This window comes from Rhea pennata, chromosome 1 (assembly GCF_028389875.1).
Source record: "Rhea pennata isolate bPtePen1 chromosome 1, bPtePen1.pri, whole genome shotgun sequence".
Taxonomy (NCBI): domain Eukaryota; kingdom Metazoa; phylum Chordata; class Aves; order Rheiformes; family Rheidae; genus Rhea; species Rhea pennata.
In genome coordinates, this window is record NC_084663.1 from 131132668 (window position 1) to 131150024 (window position 17357).

Below are 17357 nucleotides of genomic sequence, written 5' to 3' on the forward strand. Positions count from 1 at the left end.
GAACAGAAACTGAACAAGACTTAAGAATTTAATTTGATGGCAACTAAAGCTAAAGGATGCACTTTGCATGCAGTCCTGGTGTCCAGTCTTGGTCAGTGATACAAAGTTCATAAAACAGCAGCACAGAGTAACAAGACAATGTCATTTCCTATGCACTTTAAGTGGCAGTGAGGGCAGGTGCTGTGTCCACAAGGCTTTTGCAGTAGTCTTTAAGCAATTCAGATCCATCAGTCCTTCTGTCTGAGGAAGGAACAGCTTTGAAATGTCATGTGTGTGGCCATCTACAATGAGGCTTTAATCAAAAACACATCCAAGAAACACGGTTGAGAATGTGTTGCTACGTATGTTTTGCATTTGGGATGCTGCTTGTTCCATGAATGGCAGGACAGGGCACTTTTTCTTTTTTTCTTTCTTTTTTTGTATGCTCCCCAAATACTGAAAAAGCTTTAAATGGGTGTCTGTTTCTTCTCTCTCTCAAACACTGATCTGTGTCTGCAGAGTAACAGGTATATTTGATTCACATACTTGTTGCAGTTGGACTCAAAGCTTGCCGGTACGAAGCCAAGAGTTTGGTAGTGCCAGCGAATGCCTCCCTGTAATACCCCCTAGCCAGGTTTAGGTGTGTACCCATGCGCAGCTCTATGTTCTAAGCTTATTTTTACCAAATTCTTTTGGCGTGTGTTTAGAAAAGAACTAGCAGCAGAACCTTTATTTATGTATTTTTTTAATCTCATCCTACGTTAAGCATGGGCGTTTCAGTGCTACTCAAGGACGTGTTGTGCAAAGTGGGACCGCCTCGTGAGAAGAGCAGAAGCCCGCAAAGCCGTCCCCGGAGCGGGGGCGTTGGTGCCAGCCTGCTCCTTGCAGGACGGTGAGCGTCTTGCAGAGGGGGGTTGGCTGAAGCGTGCCTGCTGACGGGCTGCGAGGGAGCAGGTCGTGGGGCGTCAGGGCGCTTGCTCAGCGTGCGTTTTTAAGGTAGCGGTGAGATCGGGACCCTGGATGAAAGAATAAACTTAAAAGGTAAAGCTCGTTTCTTCCTTCAGTGGATATTACTGCGTGAAGGCTCTGAAAACAAACTGCTTTCCGCCCCGAAGGTTTTTTCAGTATGGTGTTTTCTGTCGCATCGTCACGGCGAATCCCGGTCTTCCCAAATCCACGGTCTGGAGCAGAAGGGCCATTGCTCGACTCCGGGGTGCAGCTGCCATGTCCCTCGTGGCGTAGCTGCTCCTTTTGCCTGCACACGACCGTCGGCGGTGGTGGTTTGCGGTGAGAGGCGAAGAGCGTGCTGGCGCCTGCACGGGATGGTCGTCCCTCCACGTGCCGCCTCCAGGCCAGCGGGAGGCGGACGGACGGACAGACGGCAGCCCCGGGCAGGGGCCTTTCCCGAGAGGCCCTGGGGAAACTCCACCGTTTTGCTGGCGACGCCGGGGAGCGATGGGATGTTAAGCCTCTCCCGACCCTGCCGCCCTCGCCAGCCGCCTGCTCCCAGGAATCTTCTCAAGGAAGCGCAGCACCACGCTGGCCCCGCTGCCCGGGCTCCTTGGCTTCCCCGAACTGCTGCCAGCCGTCGCCGGCTTTGAGCCAGCCACGTTTCCTTAAAAGCTGGTCGATCATCATCTTAATTATTATATTTTATTTTAATTATTGTATTGTTCAATTTTTTTTTTTTTTTTTTTTTTTTTTTAGTTTTCAGAATTGTAGAAAAAAGCCTAAAGGCTGGTGAACAATAAGCTCCTTTTCTCCTTTCCTGCCCTGCCTCCTTTCTTTTCCTGCCTCCTTTCCTTCTTTTCAGCTCACGTTGTCAAGCCAAGTTGGGCTTTGGCCCCTGGGGACAGCTTCGGGCTGCGGGGCTGCAGCTCAGCCCCAGCCCAGCTCCCAGTGCCGTGGAGCTGGTGTCCCGCAGCGCCCAGTCTTTCGGGCCACATTGCAGCTGCCCGGGCCCATGAGAGTTTCACCAGTCTCCGTTTGGATTGTCCCTTACCTTGGAGCTTCCATGAACCCTCCTCTTCCCCTTGTAACCGCAAGGCGTCTCTGTGCCATGTTTATGTTGCGTTTAGGGGTACAGAAGATGAATACGAGATTTAAAAGAAATGGAGAAAAACTTACTTGTATGAAAGTCTACAAAAGAGCTGCTTGCTCCTTTTAGGATGGAGATACAGCCATCGATTTACTCATCATGCTTTTTTAATCTGTCCTTAGCAAAAGATAAGCAAGCTCGTACTCACGAAGAAGGGAGGGGGCTGCTGGCGGGGCTCCTCCGCACGCGCCCCTGCAATCACACCGCCTTGATTCTGTTTGCAGGTTCACAAGCGCAAGGCACCGATCATCACGCCGAAGACAAAAGTAAGCGCCCTGCAGTAATTTATTGCATGATAATTCCAGACCGGTGCTATTTTTGGATTAATGAAGCTTTTCAAGCGCTTGGCTTGAGAAGCGCGGCGGACGTGTCTTACGGTGCACGCCTGAAGTTCGCAAGCGGCGTCTGCAAGTCTCGTGGCAGCCCCGGCAGAGGCGCGGATCGCCGGCTGGGCGCTGGGTTGCCTGCGCAGTGTTCACGCTAAGAGTGAGTCAGTGAAATGAGGGGTTGTAGCGGGGCTGGAAAGAGCAGATAAAACCTTATCTGGAGGAAACTTCGAAAGCCTGGCTGGTGTATTTACGGCTTGCTTGAAAGGCAGCCGGCAGCGCGGGACATGCTGCTGTTCGCCCTGCCTGTCAGCACCGCTGGCGGAAGGTGTTTCGGGAGCACCCCCGAACCCTTCAGCCGGGCTCCACGGGCGCTCGGGCCGGGGGAGGGAAGAGGGGGCAGGAAATCCCTCCGCAGGGGAGCCGCGGGGTGTGGGAGGCCCGGTGAGGACTTAAAAAAAGAGGCCAGACAGGACCCAGGGAGAAAGCATGGGGGTTTTGGTGGCCTCGAAGCTCCTTTTGAAGATGGTGGGACCCAAAACACAGCAGCCAGAGGATAGAGGCACAAACTGAGCCCCCACCCTGGCGCGGACGGCGATGTTGCAATTGCTTGGGTAAGACGGGTTTCGTTTTGTGTGAAATACCACAGGTAACTGTCAAAGCTGGCAATCCATAATCAAGTATAGCTTTTGAGCACCTTACACCTACGTCCTAGGGAAAACAAACAAACAAACCAACCACGTTTCCCATCGAACGTCATTTCTTTCTTCTGTTTGGCGTGCGGAAGGTTTTTCAGGCGAGACGCGGCCGGTTTCCGTTCCCATTCGCCAAGCGTTTCCATGCCGTCGCATCAGCTCACCGAGCGACCTGCCTACTGCATTGCCTGACGCCGTGCCGGGCGGCGGCGTCCCCAAGGCGCGCGCGCGCCCCGACGGCGAGGGGCGAGGTGGTATGTTGTGCGCCTAACAAATTATATAGGTGGTACGGGAGCGCGGAGGCAGGAAGCAGGCCGCTGCAACGCTTGCCGTGTCTCCTCCGCAAGGCTCCCCGCCACAGCTTGCGGGAAGCCCGCGAGCGTGACGCACCTTCCCATCCTGGCAAGCGTTAGATCTTCAACACCACGGTTGAATCCAGTTGCGTAGAAACTGGCTCTCTTGGACTTACTTCTGCTCCTCCTAAATGCTTTTTGCCCACGTCAGCTTCACTCGGAAAGGGGATTATTTTGGCTTTGGTTGGCAACAGCCTACGGAAGAGGTTCCTCATACGCGAGCTTGCCAGGTTTTGCTGATGACAGGAAGACCAAGTATTAAGGACATGAAGATTTGGTGTTTACCATCATCTGATTTCCTCAGTCCGCTGGCTCTCCCATGGAGCGTTTGGCGGGTGCTTTGGCACGGGTTAGGCTATCATGGCTAAATTCATGTGCACAGAAGAAATTGTAAAGAAGAAGGGCTGGTTGCAGCTGTCCTGTTTGTGTAGCGCTGAGCCTCTCTGGGGATGTCCTGAAGGCTGGTGCCCCACCTGCGTGGCGTACTCGCATTTCTAAAGCGTTTGTTTCCTGCATCTGGCTTTAGGCAGACTGGCTTTGGTTTTGCATTGTGTGCTTCTGCAATCAGGAGCACTGCATGTTTTGTATTGTAAATGGGAGAACCATCGCTTCTTGAATCCCAGAGGCTCAGCTCCTCGTCTGAGAATGCTTGTGCATTCTTGCTTTTGAGTTGCGTTGGTGTGTTAAGAGGAACTTGGACTTTTGCAGTCCTGTGCTTATTCCCCCCCCCCCCCCCAAACCTCTCTGGTTTGGAAAGTATGCCTAACCCTACACAAGTATATATAAGTAGAGCAACAGCTGCATGAACCATGCTGAAGAGGTGTGTGGACACGGATGTGCTGGAAGAACCTGGTCCTGCCTGGGAGAGGGAAGGGGCGGATGAATGTGTTGAGCTGTGGGGGTGGGAAGCTTTTAATAGCCAAGCCAAGGAGGAACCTGTGGTACACCAAGTTCAAATGGCAAGGAAAGGAGCTCTGGGGCTCAGGCCGCTGCACAGCTTCCTCCTGCTGCTGAGCTTTCCCCCGGGCAAAACTCCCTGCAGGACTGCTTTAATCAAATTTCAGGCAAATCTTTGTGCCAGCAAACTTAGCATGGAAATGTAGGGTCCTTATCGCTTTCCTGCACTGAGAAAGGCATCGACTGATGCCTGTAAACGCCAACTGATTTCTTACGAAATGGATTTTTTGCCTCCGGGACACTCTAACCTTGGCCTCGTTTTGCTATCCTTTGGACAGCTGTACTTTGTACCTCGATGGACTTTGCTTTAGCAGCCTTATTTGCAGTCTGCCAGCTTTCAGGGAGAGGTAGCTGCATTAAAAGGGTTGTGTTCCCCTGCAGGGCTAAGGAACAACATACACTGACATGATTCCTTGAATTCCCAGCTAGTTCTGTTAAACCTGGCTTAATGCAGCACTATTTCTTTGAGACTTCAAAATTTCCACCCCAATGGCAATGCTACCATCCTTGTACAGCGGTTATTACCTCCAGGCGCAGTGAACACAGATTTTTGTCGTTCCATTCCCCCTGCTGGGGTGGGATATTTTTCCTCGTTGCATTTTAATTTTTTCGTCTAGTTGCAGCTTGGCCTGTGATGATTAAGATCCATCCAGTAAACAATAAAAATTAATAATAATATTAATAATAAAAACAGCTGTCAGACCTTTTGGACTGAAATGCATTGGAGAGGCTGGAAGTTTCTGTTTGGCTGGATCTTCCTTCACTAAATGCTGTCCTGTGTCAGTCCAGGGAGGCTCCGGGAGCATCTCCTCCTACGGATACAGTATCCTAGGCAAGGAGGAGCTCTTCCTTTGAATAAGTCTTCTAAAACCAACCCCCCTCCCTTTTTTTTTAATAAAAGGAAACTATTAATTCTGTTTACAATATATCTTCCATATGTGCTCTAGCTTGGCTAAAATTCAGGCTCAGTCCCGCCACTCATGTTTATAATGAAGCATAAGACCTCGGGGGGGGGGGAGGGGAGGGAAGGTAAGGTCCATGTGCCTGCACTATAGCTGAAATGTGGTGAGAAATGTTCTAGTAAAGCCATGTGAGCCCGCGATAGAACATTAACTGGAGAAGAAACACAAAATTCTGCTGTAGAAACTATCTGCAAAAGATTATAGGCCAAAACTATGGCTCCTTTGTTTTTTCCTACAGCACCTAAGCCAGCCACGCAGTGGTGGTCCTGCATGAGCTGCTGGAGCCACGCAAAAAGGGAAAGTTCAGGGAGATCTTGAGGAGACCAGGCAGGAGTCTGGTCAGCTCAAGAATCATCAGAAGAAGACGGTTCAAAGGCACCTTTGCAGGTGGCTGCTGAAGGCCGAATGACAGCAGTCAACTTTGAAACATCTCACTCTACATTTCTACTGGTGTCTTTTCGAAACGCCTAGGGCACTGCTGCAGTAATCATGTCGCATGGAGACACCGATGGGCTTTTACATGGAGAGTCAGCATCTCTCTCCCACTTTTTTCTGCAGGCGGAGGAGGATTTTTAGTGGGAATTTCAGGTATTCACTTCCCTGTGCCACCTGGTGGGCTTCTGGGAGGAGATCTGGAAGACAGGAAGCCACCACGATATGCTGCGAAGCTAAAACTTTCACCTGGGAGCTGGTTTCGTTGTCTTACGACGGCATGTTCTTTCTAACCTGATTTTGTAGAAAAGAAGAATAGAGCCAGCGATAACGGGAAACGCCTTTTTCCTTGAACACAGTCATTTTGCTCCTGCTTTGTGAACGAAGGGAACTCACAGAGGTGCAAATGCAAACACGCAGAACTCTTCAGCTCAGAGGAGTTCCTGCAACCTTGCCTTTGCCCTGCGCTCTCACCCACTGATCTCGTCGGCTCCCGGGGCCTTCCACTTTTTGTTCTGCCCTCCAGTGAACCCGCAAAACGAAACTGAAACTGTTTTGGAGCTGGGGTTTTTTTATTTTTTTTTCTTTTTCCTTCTCCCCAGCCTGCTCTCCAAGATGCCTGTTGTCCGGCTCAGCTGCCGCTGGCGCGAGGCGGAGTGGGGCGTGGGGACCAGCTTTGCACAAGCTCTCGCGCCCGGTGGCCCCGGGGCCGCCCACGACGTCGACGCCCGCGGCGCTGGGTGGGAAGCAGCTCTCGAGAGGCCTTGCAGCGGGACTGAGGCGGGCAAGGACTCTAGCGCGCAGCCCGCGGCGGAGCAGCGCCGTGCGGCTGCTTCCTGTGCCTCTGCGCCGCGCGCCGCTGGGGTTTTCCTCGCGCCGGCGTTGGCGAGGGCTCAGCAGTTACCTGGCCGGGCTGCCAACGAGGAAGCAGCGTGCTCATGATTTCCTTAAAATGCCTGTGTTTCTGGGAAGGTTTTTGCATTGACCTTCAAACTGTGTCGAGAGTGAAGGCTCTTTCTTTAAAAACAGAGGGGAAGGAGGGAGAGTGTTTTTCCCATTTATTTCGTATTTTAACTCGAATCACGTAGACGAACAAACCGTCCCTCTCTGCTGTTGCCATGGCCGCCTCCGCCGTCCTCACGCGGGGGCCGGGAAGCAGCAACGCGGAGTGGGGGCGGCGAGCCCACCCCCTGCGGCCACCTTTTCAGCCGCGGGAGCGTGGAAATGTCTTAGTCGCAAGGACCTCCGCTGCCTCGCTTGGTGTGAGGAAACTTTTCCCGGGTCGTGAGGCTGAGAGCAAGGGCGAGGGTGGTGGCGGCACCTCCCAGGAGATGTGATCATCAGCTCTGTCACAGCAGCCGGTTTCTGCCTCTTCCCCAGAGCCGAGCAGACTGCAAGGAGCAAAGAAGATAAAGCCGAAGACTGAAATGCACGCGGGCCCCTTGCACGCCCTGGGTTCGCTTTGTATTTTCCATACCGCAAGCCTGCACCTCACCCTGTCGCCTCCCGGCTTGCCTCCCTTGCACCAGTCCCCAGCCTGTCGCTGCCCCGGTGGCCGTGGCAGCATGGACGCAATTTGGGTGCGGACGAGGGGTCGAAAGCTGGCGGAGAGGAGCGCTCGTCTGAAGCAGGGCTGCTGCCTGATGCACGAGCCCATAGCTGGTTGTCTCCAGGCTTATTTTATGATTGAAACCTGCATTGGTTGCAACCTGCAGTTTGGGTGCTGACATGTTGAGCTCCCCTTCAGAGAAAGGGGAGGCAGTTGGCGTTTTCACACGGGTATGACTGTGCTTACGCTGTTTGGGTTTGGATTACCCTACCAGTGCAGCTTTGCAGTGCAGTGAAGATCGCAGACGTGAAGAAAGTCTTCCTCAGTTAGTCGGTGCGGTGTAACTGTGATTCTTCGTCACAGTTACAGGGTACCTTGGTACCCCAATTATTTCAGCTAATTTTGAGTGAGTAACCATTGAAATTTGGTTTTGTCTTGAGTGGTGTCACTACCAGGTCCCTCTGTTGGAGAGTCTGTTGTCATAACTGTGACAATATTTCTGCTGTTTTTAAAAACCCTTCTGCTTAACAGGATACCAGTGAACGTCACATGTCTGGCAGGTGAGTAGTTGTCGTTGCTTTCAAGTGTTGGTGTTCAAATGATCACAGATGACAGAGGAAGTCTGTTCATAGGACAGCGCTTTATGTGTTTTATGTGGTTCCTTGATGAACTTTTTATTTCAGCAGAATTCATTTAAAGAATGCAATGGTAAACTGCATTGGCAGAAGCAGATGAACAAGACAGTTGAATTTTCAATCAGTTGAAAGTGTTTATCCTAAGAAGTTGTTTACTTTCCTAATTATAAAGCCTAATTACTTAGCTTGTTCTATTCAGTCAGGCAGCAGTGATAGCTTGATTGTGCTCCAGAAGTCTGAAGCTTGAGTAGTTATGTCCTAGATAGCTAATGAACTGTTAATTTGAAAATAAAAACGTCTTTAATCTGCTCTGCTAGTAATCACCTTCTGGACTGATGCACAGTGCCAGAAGCACTGGCTTAAATTAGCTTTAAAACCAATCTCACTATGATTTAGATGCATGATTATGTTACTGTAGGTCACGAGTTACCAGTCATCAGCGTCGCTGCAGTAGTTGTCTAGAGGTGTACTAACCAGTCAGACACACGCGAGAAAAAGTCATTGCCTTGAACCGCAGGGAAAGGTGCTGGAAACCAGCTCTTCCTTCCATCCAGTCTCCAGGTTTAGTTACCTACACAGTTCATCAGCTGGGCTTACTCTCACTTTCTTTGACCCACTGAATTGCAAAACTGTGCAGCTTCAGTAAGAGAGAGTAGTGAACATCTCTGCGGCCACAGGATGGGTAAAGCCTAGCAGTAAAGCTGCTGTCAAGCGAGAAAGACCGACTTTCCTTCCCCTAGGCAGGAGAGGGATTTGACCGTAAGTCTCTTCTTGCATGCAGTATGAACACTCTTGCAGCTGAGCTTCTACACAAACAAGGACATACGTCCAGAAATGACTTATGCAGAACCTCATCTGTAAGATCAGGGTAAATTTTTTGTCAGAATCTAGGTAAAATCCAAACTATGCTTGCCCAGACAACAGTATAGATGTATGCAGCCTCCTGCTTTCTTCTAGGACTTCCTGTATTTCTTACTAGATTTCTTATTCCTTAGGCAATAGCAGACAGCTGTATCAATCACACACAAGCAGTACTGGCACACTACTGCCTATCCCTTAAAAAACAAACAAAAAGCACAATAAAAAATGCCCACAGAACATCCTTTTATGATTTCCCCCTGCATAGCCTACTTCGGAAGCAAGGCAGAGGGTTGTCACGTTCTCAGAATTTACATTAGGGTTACCTGTGGTAAACAGTTGGTACCCATTAGTCTATAGGACAAGGAAACATCTTCTAGAAGATGTAGGATTTAAGCAGCAAATTCAGTTTAAAAATCCCATTTCATTTAAAGCAGTACATGTTACAAGCCAGGTAAGCCTCTTCACTTTCTTTCAGGTCTAAAGCAGTACTGGCTAAAGTCTGCCTTTCACTTCAGGACTTTCTATAGCATAAGAGGGTAACAGTGTAAAAATTGCATACATCCACTTCATATTGTAAACTTCAGAAAAAAAGTAGATACAATGTTGTAAAGCTGAATTGAAAAATGTGCTTGCTTTTCAAGCTGATGAAAAAGTTAGTGAGTAGCATTATTCTTTCCTGCTGCTGTATTTAAATGCACAGGACTTAGGTTTTACGCTTAACAGTGCTTAGCATAGCACTTAGTTTTAGGCATCTTGCTACTGCTGCCTGATTTACAGCACTGAAGCACATGCCAAGTTCCATAGTTTCTGACATCATGTATATGTAGGACTTCCAAACATATTTAGATCAGGTCTTTAAAGACTCATAAAGGATTTTTTTCTAGTTCTTTAGAACACACTTTTTCATATGCTTGAGCAATATGGACTATTGAAAGTACAGCTACATCCACCAGTCCCTGCCAGATACCCCCTTCAAGCTTATGCCTTCATACTGAGGCATTTTATAGTTAAGTCTTGAGAAAGTAGCAGCAGCCTCTTTCCTAGGTGCTATCTTCCAGGCAGCAGAGGCCAGGAACCATGTGTGGACTCCCACTGAAGAACCAGCTTAGTTCAAAGAGCAGCTAACTTCGCTTGCTAGAGAGGATGATCTGCACAATGCATACAGAAGAATTTCCAAACCCCACCTAGTGCTCCCCACTCCAATAAAGGTGGGGAACCTCACCCTTAGGACCTGCAGGCACTTTTATCATTGTTTGGGGACTGTGATAAATAGCTCTTCATTTTTGAAAAATATGCCTGGTGACTAATAAACAGACTTCTATAGTCTTAAATGCTAATTTTCTGAAGATTATGTGAAAATTGAAGTCAAAACTACTGCCATGAAATGAAAACACTATTTATTTTTATAAAAGAAAATACTTAAAACAAACCCTACCAGTGTGTACATTGTACACATTTGAGTGACACTTACAAGAATGAAGTTTTCATATACATTTCAAAGATAACAAGCCCACACTGGTTAAAGGATGTATACAAGCACATTTCTGACTTCACAGATGCTTCAATTCCAGATCACAGTACCAATTACTCTAGCCACACTTGCAAAGCATTTTCATTATTAGCATCCATGCTACTTTATTCCACCACAAACTATACACAGAAAGCAAGAGGGAATTTATTCATAGAGAGTATATATTCATAGAAAGGATTTATTTGCTGGACTCATCTCTCACTCTTCTGTTGCCATCTTCAAGAGATATTCTTTGTCAATTTTGAAGAGCCTCCATCCCTCCTCAGTGGACAGATCGGAGGCACCTCTCCTCTTGTAGAACCTGATGGAAGGCTCATTCCACTCTGCAACGAGGAAGTGCATACTGCTGCAGCGGCACTTGACAGCAACCTGCAGGAGTGCAACGTGACAAGTTACCAACAAGTCCTCACTAAACCTAGTAAACATTGGCGAAACTACTCAGCAACCAACTGTATCTTGTCAAAAGATCTAAAATCATGTATCAGTTCAGCATTTGTCAGTGTTTAACACACTCTAGAGAGGGTTTGAAACTATCCAGTGTCCTGTCACCTCCTTTAATAACTCAATTCTGAGTACAGTTTAAAGAGAAACTTCCATGCTGTTAGCTTGTCATGTGTCCTCAATTCTGCTTTTTTCAGTCTTATCACTTAGACATACCTGACTCAAGTTCTTCAGAATTTCTGACCCAATGCCAAGTCCTAAAAAGTTAAAAAAAAAAAAAAAAAAAAGTGAATTTCAGTTTTAAAGCAGCCCTGCAATTACTCATCAAATGCCCTAAAACCTACCTCTGTACTTGGCCATCACATAGAAGTCTTCAAGATACAGCAGTTTTCCAATCCATGGATCGTAAGTGAAATAGTACATGGCAAAGCCCACAATGCTGTGTTCTGAAACAAAGGGTGTAACTTTAGCTGATATGAATTTAAAAGGCAAAATATTAATTCAAGTCTTACATGCAGGTTTAAACATAGTCCCTCTTTCTGTAACATGCAGCTGTTCACTATTAGGTTAGAATTAGAAGTGAAGTTTGCAAATAAGCACACAACTGAAACTGAGTTCTGACAAAATTTTGTTGACCTAATAGATTGAAGAATGCCCTTTTCATATCCTGAAATCCTCAAAATCAATGCTACAGCAAGTACTGAACATACAAGGCTTTTTTCTACAAATACATACCCTACTGATTTATCAGTATTTCCATTCTGGAATTTAAGTCATATTTTACATGGCAGTTCAGAATCTAGGTGGTTACCCCAACTCTCCTTACTTAGTATCAAACTCTAGAGAGCACTGATCTTGAAATTCATATCCTTCAGTAATTACTGTGCAAGAAAGGCATGCTTGCTGACCACATTTACAACATTTCCAATGCTAACTTATGCTTGCACTGATACCATCATGCCCTTCTCTATCTCTGACACCAGAAAACTTATCTACTTCAAGTAAGGAAACTTCCAACTATAATTCTATGGCTCAACACAGAAGAGAAACCAACTCTTTTGAGAGCAGCACGCTTGGTTCTAGATCTTGAGAATTAAAATATTATCTGTCATAATAAACTGCACATACTGTAGGAGAAGCGTGCACACGAATTTCTGATCTACCGTGTTTTTTGGTAAAGGTTTGGGAATAACACTTGTCCCTGTAGACCTTACCTCATATTATGATCATCTACTTTATTGTGTAACGGATCTTTTAGTTACCTCCCCGCCCATCCATGTACACAGAAGGGCCATGTACATGGCGAAGCTAGAGACTGTAACCTGAAGATTGGGGACAAATTAAAGAAAAAATGTGATTCAACAGGATTACATAAGGTAAGTTAGGGTCAAACAAGAAAAGCCATTTAATTAATTGGATTTAAAGTACATTATATTATACCTGATCTTCCCATATCTCCAGGTATTAGTGACTACTTTAGAGAGTATCACTGCACATTACTCCATTTTTAACAGTTACCCTGGTCTTCCTGCCCCAGTTCACTGGTGGAGCCTTATGTACCATCAACAACATTAAGTACACGACATCTCTTTTGTATTTAGCAACAAGAACAAGAAGCAGAAAGTCTCACCTTCAGATGACCACTGTTCTTTTGGCACTTCTGCAACAAGACAGTGGTAGAAAGGATGCTCACCAAAACCATCCTCGAGCAGTTCTAGAAAAGCAGAACAAATTGTCACCTAAGCTACAGGTATTGTCATTAGGCTATCAGCCAGGTGAGCAGCTGCCGCTTGTGTACCTTTCTCAGTTAACACCACTTGGTCCTCCATGTCCTCGTATTTCGCTAGTTCCTGGAAGAGAACAACATGTAAGCAGGCTGTCCCCGCAGGTCTCCTCAGCCGCTTCCTTATTGGCCGCTCGCCCCCTCCGCAGACTTGCGCAAGAGCTTGTTTTTGCGCAGGCAGGAGGGCAGAGGGGCCCCTCCTCCCCTCGCCGGCCGCGCTGACCCTGCGCGGGCCGCCTCCCCCTCCGCGACCCCTGCCCCTCCCCCCCCCGCCGCCTCCCAGCGCGACGGCGGCGCGGGGAACGGCCGCTCTCGCGCGCCGTTTGAACGACACCCCCAACCGCCACTCCCCCCGCCAACCGCCGCTCCCCTCCCTCCCCCCTCCCCCAACCGCCGCACACCTTGATCAGTCGCAGCAGGTCGGGGCAGTCCTCAGGTCGCGCGGCACGGATGCGGAACGAGGCCATTTTCGGCGGCGTTTCCCCCTGCGACTCCCTCGGCTGATGAGTCCCCGATGCGTGAACAGGAGGAGCAACTGCTTCTTCATTCGTGTCCCGGGCGCGGCGGCCACCTGCGGTCAGTCAGGCTGCGAGCATGTCCCGGCGGCGCTAAGAAAGTGGGCAACTCTCCTCCACCCGACGCTCTGCCCCCAACGCGACCTAAGCGGCGAAGCCCCCGCCGCGCTCCTCATTTATAGATACTCTCGCCCCGCCTCTCCCCCGACGCGGGCCAATGGGAGGTCCCGTAGTGCTCGCCCTCAGCCAATGACAGCGCCCTTCCCCGGAGTCTTACCTCACCGTGCCAGCAACAGCTGGTGCGGGGGTGTCTCGTGACTCCCAACCCCCCCCCGCCCCGCCGCCCCGCCGTGGCGCCCCCTAGCGGAACCGGGCGGCGCTGCAGGGCACCCCCGCCGCATCGCGTCGCGCCCGCAGACCCCGCTCCGCGCCGGCCTCTGCCGCAGCGGCGCCGGGGGCTGCGCCTGGCTGCGAGCCCGGCGGCGCCCCCCTCCGGCGGCGCCCCCCTGCGCCGAGGGGGCCGCCTCGCGGGGTGAGGGGCGCTTGGGCGCCATCTTAGCTGCTGGGGCGTCGCTGTGGCTGCTCAGCGGTGGCGCTAACGCGAGTTGTTTCCCCGGCTGCGTGTGGGGGGAAAAATAGCCTTCGCACCTGCCTGAAATGGCAGGGAATGCCGCAGCAATCCCTAGGAACCGCCGCAGGGATAGTTCTGCCTCAGAGCGAGCGCCTCGCTCACTAGAAGAGACTCTCCAGCTCTCAGTAACCTAAATCTCACACGCTGCTGACAAATAACCAAATGCCGACCCGTGCAGCAATGCATGAACCGGGCTGTAAATTCAATATACGTGCTCTTATACAACCCTGGGCTCGTCACGCAGGACCGCAAGGCTCTCCAGCTAGTCGGTGCTCCCAGACACAAAGAGCTAAAAGGGTCTCAATTAAAAAAAAAGAGAAATTAAGGTTTAGTATAAAAGGTGCCCAACTGGGAAAAGAGATATGACCATAAAAGATGTAAGAAGACTGACTTAAAATCTTTCTGTGACAGTGTACCCAACGGCTTACAGGGTTCACCTTCGTTTAGGTGTTCGGGTCGATACGGAGTGCGTTCTTACGCAGCGCCGACGAAGACATGCCTGCTCTGGCGGCCACGGTCAGCCAGGAAAGCCCTCTGGCATGCGCCCAGCGGCGTGCTTAGCCCCTAGAAAAGTAATTCTGGATTTATTCAGACACCACCTCGGGTGTCCCCATCTAACTGAGTTACCCTCTACTGGGGCAAAAGTGACACCTGGAGATGCCCAAGGAAGAGCAGCATTTCCAAAACAAGTAGTGACAGCTAATGGCTAAGTTGAGATTTGTTTCAGAAGGAGTTATGGATCTGGAAATCCTTCAGGACAGGGGTTCTGGTAGGGAGACTGAATCTGAGTAACTTCCCCAAAGAGTCCCAACGTAACTGCAAGGGATTCCATGAATATATATATATATATTTATTTTAACTCCTAGGAATAACCTGACTGGGATCACAAACACAGAATACTATTTTTCTGAAAGACATAAGAAGTCTTTCTGTTGTGTCAACTCTTTTTTTGGTCCATTTGAAAATGAGGAAGTCATTCTATCAGAAAACCTAATGTTGAGTAAGAGCAGAAAGTGTCTGGTTTCTTTTGTTCTCAAGTTAGAAAAGTCATGTGATTTTAGAAGTTGAAGTTTCAGCAAAAGATGTTTTGTACCTTGAATAATTTTGTAGAGTCTTGCTTCAACTTGCTCAGAAATATGTTAATACTCTGTTACCCAAGTGAATATGGTTCATTTGAGTTAGCTTTCAAATTTACAAGGGAACATAAAAAAAATTAAAAAAATCCTAAGGTATCAACAATAATTTCATGGACACATATGAAATTCAGAGAAGAAAAAAGAACAAAAGAGAAATTAAAAATTATGTTAAGATACCTAGACCTCATAACCTATGCTACAATCATTTGATTATATGTAAACATACTTTTTTTTGGTGTAACAGTAAGAATATTTTACAAAGAGGTTATAAAGAACTCAATCTGTGAATGAATTGTTTCAATGGGCATTGTACTTTAGAAGCAGCTTTCTCTATTTGTCCCAGCTCTGTTGATTTTTGGGAATCTTTCATGTAATTTTGACCAAGCTGAAGTTAGTGATGAAATTTCTAATGGCTTCCCTAAGGTTAGGATTTCAGACTTGAGTGATCAGCCTATTTATTTACACTTTTCCTAGAGGAAATAAGAAGTGGTAACTGTTCTGACAAGGATCATTCTTTTTTTCAACTTACGCAATTATGCTGGCAATTAATTAGTAAATGCATTTAGAGTAAACCAGTGTTGAAATAAACTGTTATAATGACATATGCACTAAACTCTGGATTAGTTCCTGCTTTTCCTGTTTCAACCAGCAGCTTGTTCCATGCAGAACCTGCTGAGTATGAACCTGTATTTCCTCCAAAAGGGATGGTACTTCACTGTTTGAGAGGTAGAATGGTTAGAATTATCTGAAAAGATGCCGCACATTTTCCTCTCATTCTCATTTTATCTCCTCTTTAAATGGGGAGCCAGAAAATGTTATAGAAAAAAAAAACAAAACAAAAAAAAAAAAAACCAACAAAAAAAAGAAAAAATAAAGGAGCACTTAAAAAAGAAAGTGTTGTTGCAGGCTATTAATAAAAGCATAGAGGACAATATGTATCTTAATAAGGCATATTTTCCCCACATCATTCCAGAGGCAGAGGTGCTGTCTAGACTGGACCTACAGGTTATAGTCATGCTAGTCCCCGAAGACCTTCCCTTCATAGGGATGCAGCTGAACAATCTATTCAGATAATTATGGGCCTCAGTTGTATCTGTATTGATAACTATTTCAATCTGCATCTACATTTTTGAATTTCCTCTTATTCTGGAGGATGAAGGAAAAGTCTCAAAGTAGGGACCAGCTTGCTTTCTTCAGTGTTCAACTAATCAAACTGTTCTTTACTTCTGGTATTTTAATTTTTGATTTCCACCTTTGCTAGGAATATTCCTTGAATTCCTGTATGAATGCCTCTGTCATGTCTCAAAAGTTCTCTATTTATAATAAATACAAGAGGGAAGAATAAGAACTTCTTATTCCACATTAAAATGCAGTGAATTAATCATATTCTTGAGTATAGTATTTAAATGGCTCTCAAATATTTCAGTCCAAATTGTATCTCTAAATTATATCTCCTCTCAAATCCCTGGAGCAAACTACAGAAAATGCATATTCCGGTAATATTCAACTTTGACCTCTTAATTTTTCCAGACACCACTGTTCTTTGGAAAACGTTCAGGATTTTCTTGAATAATTTTTCTGAATAATTTTTGTCTATTACTCAGATCTAGCTGTGATATTTATGAGTTCCTAGCTGCTGCCAGAATATTTTTCGAGCAACTTATAGTAACAGTTTTTTATTGACACTGAGCTGTACATAGAAAATGTATTTATGTGAAAATGGTAAGTAAATATTGCAGTAGCACTTCAGAATCTGGGGCATTATGTAAAACTATGTATTTTCATACACTGGAAATAAAAAGCCCAACATTTTGCTTTATTACCTTTGAAGACATATTTTAGGCCACTAGACTTCTATTCCTGTAAGCTGATATGCCTGGACAGTCTTTTGTAATTACACAATTTGTCAAATTTGGGATTTATACATCTAATGCACCCACAAATCATCAACATCATGCCTGCAAATAATAACGGCTATAAAAATAATAGAAACAATTTTGGAAAACAAAATGGGCCTTCATTTTTTATCCTTATGTTTTGGATACAGTAGAAGTGCCTTTGCTTCTGATCCTGTGACATGCTTAAATCGGCATTCTTGGGCTCAGTATCTCAGTCTTTAAACAGAAACTTGAGGAATATGAATTTTACTTTCAAACAAGTGGGGAGTCCCAGGATGAACAAGTGTTCTTTTTATACATCACAATCACCATTTTACCTTTTGCCACAAGCTTTTGCTTGATCCAGAGATGATTCTTTTTATAGTGTCTTGGTTTCTGACTGACCCTGCTTGAGCAGGGAGGTTGCACTAGATGATCTCTAGAGGTCCTTTCCAACCTTACTCATTCTATGTGATTCTGTGATTCTTCAGCATGCACCCATACCGGATTTCCATTTTTTTCCCACAAGCAGATAAGCTAGAAGCTTTGAAATAGCTCTTTCAACATCTTTCTCTGCAGACGTGTGGAGCTAGTAA

General features: G+C 46.9%; 1 protein-coding gene across 1 annotated transcript; it reads right to left on the minus strand.

Moving 5' to 3' along the window:
- Positions 1-10227: 10227 nt before the first annotated feature.
- Positions 10228-13274, minus strand: SAT1 (spermidine/spermine N1-acetyltransferase 1). Its single transcript, XM_062600248.1, has 6 exons — positions 13004-13274; positions 12618-12669; positions 12450-12533; positions 11164-11265; positions 11036-11076; positions 10228-10747 (listed from the first exon to the last, which is right to left on the minus strand). The coding sequence occupies exons 1-6, from the start codon at positions 13067-13069 to the stop codon at positions 10577-10579; spliced, it is 516 nt and encodes a 171-aa protein (XP_062456232.1). The 5' UTR covers positions 13070-13274; the 3' UTR covers positions 10228-10576.
- Positions 13275-17357: the final 4083 nt, after the last annotated feature.